Raw genomic sequence first — 9,410 nt, 5'->3', positions numbered from 1 at the left:
TGTTGCGTTCAAGTTCACCTTAGAATGTAGCTGAAATTGCTATTTATAATGTTGACTACTACTGCTGCTGATTTCCAGCGAGAAGTCCAACATTACTCACTGTGTACTGACAGACAGTTGCTTTTTCTGCTGTTATTTCAATGAACCACTCATGTTACACCGCTTATAAAGAGAAGGATCATTCATGGGGCTTAAAACAGGTTTTTCGTGAAGTGTTATCTTGTCTCAATCACATAATTATTGTCTCCCAGTTTTCTTTGTGCTTGTTTATCGGAAAGGAAAAAAATAGGGACACTTCCGTCTTTGTGATACAGTATATATCTAGAGCCTTGTGGGGGGAACTAACACAGATGAACAGAAATTCTGAAAAGATGAAGACTGCAGTCTTAACCTTATGCCTCTTCTTTCTGTGTGCAGCTGCCTTCCCTCAGGTGGATGGCCAAGCATCTGAAAGTGAGACACCTCAACTCTGTGCTGGGACAAATAAACAACTTTTCCTAATATTACGACAACTAGAATCCAAGCTGAATAATGCTGAGAAACAGCTGGCAGATCTGAAATCATCAATCCAAGGTAAGAACATAACACAGCTGGAGGTTTTATTCTGACATGTATAGATCTTTATCAGTGTACTGATACAGGTTCATGTTTTGTTGTTGTCAAACCAAACAAATAATCCCATATTTCCATGCAACTCCAGGCAACCGTGTGGCATTTGGAGCATCTATCGGCAATGTTGGAAATACTGGACCAATGAGTGCAGAGATCACACTGACTTACAAAAATGTCTACTTTAACTCAGGTTCTTACAACCCTGTAACAGGTAAACTTACAATAATTATATGTATTCTTACATTTATGAGTTTATTTGTTAGATAAGTGCTTTCACTACCACTAAGCCATATAAGTTGTAACTGTGTCCATCATCTCCAGGTATTTTCACTGCTCCGGTCAGAGGAGTTTATTACTTCAGCTTCTCTGGTCATAATTTATCAACTAGACCGATGGGGCTGCGTCTGATGAAGAATGGAGAGCAGATGGTGACAGTGTACAACCATGCAGCTGGAAATCGCCATGAGACAGCCACCAATGGCATGACTCTGCAGCTGGCTGCAAGAGACCAGGTGTACATGAGGCTCCGTCCGGACACCTGGATTTTTGATAATGACAACAACCACAGCACCTTCATTGGCCATTTGTTATTCCCTCTGTAAGCTCAGACAAGCATAGTTTGAATAGCAAATGAGTAAACAGAACAACATTGACATGTAGAGTTTGGTTGATTACTCTCCCCTGGCCAAGACCCTCATGGGTTACAGTAACAATCTACAGCTTTAGAACATGGTGGCGGTGTCAGAATTAAAACCAATATTTTATAGGAGTTTGTGTCTCAAATGAACAATAAAGTCTGAATACGTGCAGCAATTTCACTTCTCTTCTTTTTTAGTCAGGTAGGCTCCTCTGACTCATTTTAAGGTTAACATAAATATACATTTGTGTGTGCTGTTTTGAGGTGATTTCTTGGTCAAAATCAATAATAGAAGTATTCTGATTTAAGTGTGTATTTCTTTTTTTAAATTATGTGCAAATCCATCCAGACTTGAGTTAAGGTCACTAAAGTTCAAGCTACATCTGGACACGTTTGTTCAAATTATTCTGTTATAACAGCAAAGAAAAAACACATAAAACGCCACAACAATTATTATTTGTTATTATAGGGAGTGCAGAATTATTAGGCAAGTTGTATTTTTGAGGAATAATTTTATTATTGAACAATGTTTTAATGAACCCAAAAAAGTCATTAATATCAAAGCTGAATGTTTTTGGAAGTAGTTTTTAGTTTGTTTTTAGTTTTAGCTATTTTAGGGGGATATCTGTGTGTGCAGGTGACTATTACTGTGCATAATTATTAGGCAACTTAACAAAAAACAAATACATACCCATTTCAATTATTTATTTTTACCAGTGACACCAATATAACATCTCCACATCCACAAATATACATTTCTGACATTCAAAAACAAAACAAAAACAAATCAGTGACCAATATAGCCACCTTTCTTTGCAAGGACACTCAAAAGCCTGCCATCCAAGGATTCTGTCGGTGTTTTGATCTGTTCACCATCAACATTGCGTGCAGCAGCAACCACAGCCTCCCAGACACTGTTCAGAGAGGTGTACTGTTTTCCCTCCTTGTAAATCTCACATTTGATGATGGACCACAGGTTCTCAATGGGGTTCAGATCAGGTGAACAAGGTGGCCATGTCATTAGTTTTTCTTCTTTTATACCCTTTCTTGCCAGCCACGCTGTGGAGTACTTGGACGCGTGTGATGGAGCATTGTCCTGCATGAAAATCATGTTTTTCTTGAAGGATGCAGATTTCTTCCTGTACCACTGCTTGAAGAAGGTGTCTTCCAGAAACTGGCAGTAGGACTGGGAGTTGAGCTTGACTCCATCCTCAACCCGAAAAGGCCCCACAAGCTCATCTTTGATGATACCAGCCCAAACCAGTACTCCACCTCCACCTTGCTGGCGTCTGAGTCGGACTGGAGCTCTCTGCCCTTTACCAATCCAGCCACGGGCCCATCCATCTGGCCCATCAAGACTCACTCTCATTTCATCAGTCCATAAAACCTTAGAAAAACCAGTCTTGAGATATTTCTTGGCCCAGTCTTGACGTTTCAGCTTGTGTGTCTTGTTCAGTGGTGGTCGTCTTTCAGCCTTTCTTACCTTGGCCATGTCTCTGAGTATTGCACACCTTGTGCTTTTGGGCACTCCAGTGATGTTGCAGCTCTGAAATATGGCCAAACTGGTGGCAAGTGGCATCTTGGCAGCTGCACGCTTGACTTTTCTCAGTTCATGGGCAGTTATTTTGCGCCTTGGTTTTTCCACACGCTTCTTGCGACCCTGTTGACTATTTTGAATGAAACGCTTGATTGTTCGATGATCACGCTTCAGAAGCTTTGCAATTTTGAGACTGCTGCATCCCTCTGCAAGATATCTCACTATTTTTGACTTTTCTGAGCCTGTCAAGTCCTTCTTTTGGCCCATTTTGCCAAAGGAAAGGAAGTTGCCTAATAATTATGCACACCTGATATAGGGTGTTGATGTCATTAGACCACACCCCTTCTCATTACAAAGATGCACATCACCTAATATGCTTAATTGGTACACGGAAAAAAGTCTAACATGCAGTCATTCATTCAATCTAATAAGTGCCATTAAAAACAGAATAAAATCATTGATTTGATTGTGAAACCCTTTCTTTTTGCATTTTAAAATACCACTTTTGATTTGGATGAAACTAAATATCTGTACAAAGGACACAACGCAAAGTTTTTGATTTCTCTCAAAACATATAATTCTTTTCATGTTGAACAGATAATATCTTTAATTTGAGTCAAAGTGATTTGCACTTGAACACGCCCACCAGAAATAGACCGGGACCCATTTTTATTCTGCATGGCTGCTGGAAACATCGTGTCACATCTTTGATTAATTTCATCTGAAAATAAACGTAAGTAAAGCCAAGTGTGTTACAAAAGCTTTTATAATTTGTATTGCCAAAATTGCAGAAAATAACCCCATTTAAGCTGGGTCGACAGCAGAGATGGGCAGTAACGTGTTACTTGTAACGCTTTACTGTAATCCGATTACTTTTTTCAAGTAACGAGTAAAGTAAGGGATTACTATTGCAAAAACGGTAATTAGATTACCGTTACTTTGCCGTAGGAACGCTGCGTTACTGCGTTACTAAAACAGTGATTTTTTTTGCAAGAATGTCTCATGACAGTGACGTAAGCAAGTGCGACGTTCGTGACAACAGCTGTGTGCAGAGCAACAATGGATCATATATCGAGTGCGGGAGAGAGTATGAGCGTGCAGCGTTTAAAGTGTGGAAGTACTGACCTTATTTTGAGTTTGATTCCATAAAAAGTGGCAAAAACATTAGCGTCCATTAGCATTGTGCATGGGAAGAAAACTTATTTTTACTGCGAAAAGCCCCCCCCTAAACTTCCAAGCAAGCACCGAGTGCGCTACCACGTAATGGGAAACTCAGAGAAACTCGCGGATTCTTCAACTGACTGCTGCGGCACACCTGCACCAGGATAAACCTCCGCCTACCCCGCTCCTGCTTTACAGGTGAAAATAGAGCAAAATGTATGGAGTGCCAGGACTGCCATAATGAATTAATTAAATACACCATTAAATAATTAATTAAATGTGGCAATAATTAATTAAAATTGGAATTAATTAATTAAATAAATAGTTATGACACATGTGATTAATTAATTATCGACACATTTAATTAATTATTTATGTATTTCACATTTTTATTAATTATTGACACATTTAATTAATTAATTATTGACACATTTAATTAATTAATTATTGACACATTTAATTAATTATTTATGTATTTCACATTTTTATTAATTATTGACACATTTAATTAATTAATTATTGACACATTTAATTAATTAATTATTGACACATTTAATTAATTAATTATTGACACATTTAATTAATTATTTATGTATTTCACATTTTAATTAATTATTGACACATTTACCGTAATTGTCGGGCTATAAGCCGCTACTTTTTGCACAAGCTTTGAACCCTGCGGCTTTTAGTCAGGTGCGGCTTTTCTATGGATTGTCCATGATTTTTGTCATATCGTAAGACGATTTGTTTTGTTTGTTCCGCTGTTGTACGGCACTACGTTGCCTGGCGGAAGGATCGGGGTTCAAGAGTGGTATGTTAGTCACATGTCCGTCCGCCAGGCAACGTAGTGCCGTACGAAGTAGCGCGAAAAACAAACTTCAAAGTAGCGCTACGCGTTCAGCGGGAGGCGTGGATGACGAGCGGCGATAAACTTGCGAAAACCAAGTTATGCCCAACTCCACCGGTGGATTCTGACAGCGTGGAAAAATGCGAAAACATCCACGATCACCAACGGATTTTGAAGGGCTGGACTGCTGCATGATGGAGAGGAGGACACCGCCACGGCCCTTCTGAGGGTGTTCGACTCTGCCACTGACAACGAGGATTTCTTTGGTTTTGAAAGTGACAACGAAGGAGAGAAGCGGAGAGTGGATGACGAAGCCATCCTGAGCCTGTTCGTTTCCGACATTGGAGAAGAGGACTTTGGTGGTTTTAGTGCGCAGGAAGAAGAGAAAGATGGTGAATGACTGACTTTTCTTCTTGTTAAAGCCGTGTCACTGCACCTGAGCCTAAAAGGTAGTCCGAATCTATTTTTCTGGTGTGCTGTAGGTTACTGTTATGTACTACATGTGCAAATATGTACCCATAACTTGTTTTTCAAAATATTAATAAAAGGGGTGTGTCTCCAAACAGCCATCTCTTTCCTGACAATTCCCTTTGTGCATATTCTCTTACATATGATAAGTCAACATTAAAACACCTGCGGCTTTTAGTCAGGTGCGGCTAATGTATGTACAAAACAGGATTTTCCCCTGATTTTAGCTTGTGCGGCTAATATTCAGGTGCGCTTTGTAGTCCGGGAAATACGGTAATTAATTATTGACACATTTAATTAATTATTTAATGATATATTTAATTAATTATTTATGTATTTCACATTTTAATTAATTATTGACACATTTAATTAATCATTGACACATTTAATTAATTATTTAATGATATATTTATTTATTTCATTTTGGCAGTCTTGGCGCCTGGCTCTCATCATGAAATAATTTTATCTGTCAGCCTCACCCATCAAACTCAGGGGGCGGGGTTAACGCTGATCGAGTCAAAACCATTGCTTTGGCCTGGTGGCCATTGTTTCTAGCACACAACAACCTGCATGTGGAAGCTAACAGAACTGAACTTTGAAAAACCCTGTTTGTGTGTCACCAAATACCGTTTTAATATCTTTTTAGCCGAGAATGTAGTGGTTTAATCTTCATGTGTCTGGTCGGTTTGTCAAGATACAGCCTCTTTGCAAAAGTGCTTCGATGATTTCGGAGATGTCTGCCCAGTCTCACGGCAAAGCGTGGGATAGACCCGCTCGCCTCGCAAGCAATCCCACCAACAAAGCGCAGGCCCCGGTACACAGCTGTAGTAACCCCCGCTGACTTCTTTTACTGAGGTTATATTTATCGGTGTTTTATTTCCTGATGTTCTTATGTGTCCTACGTGTTTCAGTCGCCAATTCTGAATTATAACTAACATTAAAAACATGTTTAAGGAGGCGAGAGAGCAAATAAATCTGTTTAACATCTGATCTTTGGGTTTTTGTTCAGTAATCAGCGTGACCTGTGTATAAAACGCATAAAAGAGATAACGTTGGTGTTTCTGTCATGTAGTAACTGCTGGCTTTAACTGTACAAAGGTTGTTCGACACTATGAAACACATACAGACTTCATGATGTTCGGCTAATATTTTTATTGTGAATATTAATCATGCTGACCTCGCTCTGTACACCACGCAGCGAGGTCAGCATATCCACGATATCCTCAGCTCCATGAGTTAACACAAAGTTTCCCAGCTGACTATCTAACTTCCAACTATTCCAGAGACGTGAAAATATACAGCATAAAGAAAAGTGTAAGAGACTCAGCAGCAGATTAGAATAACAGTTATAGATTTAATAAATCACCAAATGAATCCAAGAAACGAGCAAACCTGTTCCGACAATTTGAGTTTGTGTTCCCTCAGCTGCAGACTCGCTGCTGTTTAAATGTTTGAAAAGGAAGATTAGATATAAAGCAAACGTCAAACATAGACTCAGTCTGCCTTCACATTTGATATGAGGCCAGCACGTATAGTGGCTGTGTCCTGTTTTAAGATCATACATGTAAAATTGTTGTCTGACCTCCGTCGATCCAGCCGCTCAGAGTCCGTGGTTACCATGGTTACTGCATAAGCAGCTATAATGTTAACAGCTGGCACTGAGAAAACCTACCGGCAGCATGGGTGTTTATGTTTTTCATTGCAAAAGAACTGTCTGAATGGTTAACTGAAGTTAACTTGGATAAATTATAGTTAAGGAGTATCACAGATAACGCCTATGTGAGCTGTGCGACTGTTCACCACTACACTGAAATCAGAAATACACGTGCTATATCATAAACTATGATATAAATAGGGAGGTCCTATTAACATGTTTAGTTTTAAAGGACACCTTCCTGCCTTTAGTCTCCTTCATGAGCAGTATTAGTTTTCTTCTAACATCCAGAAGTCTGCACGATGTGTTTCATAGTTTGTAACAAGCCTTTGACAGGTAAACATAACATGACCGAAAAAGCAAAAAAAAAAAAAAAAAAAAAGAGAGAGAGAGAGAGAGTGTTGACATAAGAAGAGAAAATTCTCTCAATTATGGAGACAGGCAAATGGTTCATTTATGTTTGATGTGTGTTTATTCCTCCCTAAATATCGTCGGTGAAGTTTGCCATGCACGTCAGATTTTCCTGCGCATTTTTATACCTCTGCCAACAGAGAGAGAAAAAAAATCACATTCTAACAGACAGCTGGTGCTTAGAATACAGTTGAATAACTATTAAAAAACAGATGATATTTAGATGATAGTTCAGTCCAACACATGTGCCAGTGAACCATTAAACGTCTGTGAAACTATGCAGTTATTAAACGTAACTTTAACCTCAGCCAAACCGATTTGCTCAGTTGTAAATAAAACAGCGAAGTAAACGTGACCCGACAGACAGAACCTGAGTGAATGAAGTCCAGCGTTTAACCACTGAGAGCTAAAACTCAGCTGAGGTTTCAAAGCTGTGTGCCGGTGATTGGACATCAGCCGCTGATGAAGCTGGTTCGCCTATAAAGTGCTCTGTAAGGAAACAAGCTCCAGCAGCTCTGCGCTCGGGGAAAACACTATATTTACTTATCTTGTGCAGAAAAATGCGCTGACATTGCTTTATATCGAGTACCGGCTGCCCAGTTAAACTGTGACTATCACCAGGTAACTAGGCGTGTTTCTTGAATTAGCAGCAGGTGTTAAACAGCTGACAGATGAGGAGGAGGATGCATGCAGGTAAACTGAGGGTCTGTTGAGCTGATCGCTGGTTTCGTGAGAAAAATGTCAGCTCGTTCTTTATGTTACAGAAGCACAGAGACACAAGACCAGGCGGAAAGAGACGATCGTTCGGTGAAAATGAGAATCGCGAATGCAACATGTGGAACACGGAGAGTGGAATATCTAAACAAACCGGTTAACGTAACCCCCTCGGTGCACTCTGCATGCTAATTGTTAGCAGAGCTAGTGAAATCTCTGAAAACATCTGAGCACTTTTGCAAACATGTTCTATGTTGACAACCTGACCAGACATACGTCGCGACATTCGCGGCTAAAACACTGTTAAAAGTGTAGCTGGTGACAGAAAAACGAGGTATTTTAAAACTACACCACCACCATTGCTGCCTGTGATTTGATCTGCATTCTGGGATACCTGGCTGCCCCAAGTCTACACAAGCAATCGATTATCTAGGATCGACCTGTTTTGACTTACTTTGCACGGCAACCAATCAAATGTTAGAGAAGCTGCATGGGCAGCGTTAACCCCGCCCCCTGAGTTTGATGGGTGAGGCTGACAGATAAAATTATTTCATGATGAGAGCCAGGCGCCAGGACTGCCAAAATGAAATAAATAAATATATCATTAAATAATTAATTAAATGTGTCAATAATTAATTAAAATGTGAAATACATAACTAATTAATTAAATGTGTCAATAATTAATTAATTAAACGTGTCAATAATTAATTAAAATGTGAAATACATAACTAATTAATTAAATGTGTCAATAATTAATTAATTAAACGTGTCAATAATTAATTAATTACATGTGTCATAACTATTTATTTAATTAATTATATCCAATTTTAATTAATTATTGCCACATTTAATTAATTATTTAATGGTGTATTTAATTAATTCATTATGGCAGTCCTGGCACTCCATACAAAATGAACGCTAGTCTTTGACTTCATTTATTTTCTGCTGTGTTTTACTTGCATCTATTTGAAAGAGTGAGTGTAAACACACACAAAAAATTATTTAATGTGCTGGAATGTGCAGAAAATAGGTTTAAATATTAAATAAATTTCTTCCAGTCAGAGAATGTTGCATATAATTAAATTTTTGCTTGATGCATAAAGTTAAAAGATTAAAACTAATAAAACAAGTTTTAAAAAGGGACTTTTCCATTACATTTTGTATGATGGATTATGCAGAAAAAGTAGAATTGGGCTGAAAGATCTATCGCTTTATTACCTATTCAGGTTGTAAATCGTGTTTTTAAAAAGTAACTAAGTAACTAAGTAATTAATTACTTTTGAAAATAAGTAATCAGTAAAGTAACTGGATTACTTTTTGGGGGAAGTAATCAGTAATTAGTTACTGATTACTTTTTTCAAGCAACTTG

The 9,410-nt window shown here is 38.4% G+C and overlaps 1 protein-coding gene across 1 annotated transcript; it reads left to right on the top strand.

Annotated features, from left to right (window-relative positions):
• The first annotated feature begins 361 nt into the window (after positions 1 to 361).
• LOC146553695 (complement C1q-like protein 2) lies at positions 362 to 1,421 on the top strand. The gene is made up of 3 exons (XM_085254885.1): positions 362 to 573; positions 701 to 823; positions 934 to 1,421. Exons 1-3 carry the CDS (start codon positions 372 to 374, stop codon positions 1,212 to 1,214), a joined length of 606 nt encoding a protein of 201 aa, XP_085111011.1. The 5' UTR covers positions 362 to 371; the 3' UTR covers positions 1,215 to 1,421.
• The last annotated feature ends 7,989 nt before the right edge of the window (positions 1,422 to 9,410 follow it).

This window comes from Mchenga conophoros, linkage group LG18 (assembly GCF_057382185.1).
Source record: "Mchenga conophoros isolate Kocher_MC1m ecotype Shallow Benthic linkage group LG18, M_conophoros_male_GT1.1, whole genome shotgun sequence".
Classification (NCBI taxonomy): Eukaryota; Metazoa; Chordata; class Actinopteri; order Cichliformes; family Cichlidae; genus Mchenga; species Mchenga conophoros.
Note: the sequence above shows the minus strand (reverse complement) of the source record. Positions and strands in the feature narration are given on the sequence as shown.

Excerpts from the sequence above, each read along its gene's own strand:
- LOC146553695 (XM_085254885.1), top strand. The coding sequence starts at position 372 with ATGAAGACTGCAGTCTTAACCTTATGCCTCTTCTTTCTGTGTGCAGCT. Across the intron at positions 574-700 it reads TCTGAAATCATCAATCCAAG|GCAACCGTGTGGCATTTGGA; the intron begins GTAAGAACATAA and ends ATGCAACTCCAG. Across the intron at positions 824-933 it reads TTCTTACAACCCTGTAACAG|GTATTTTCACTGCTCCGGTC; the intron begins GTAAACTTACAA and ends CATCATCTCCAG.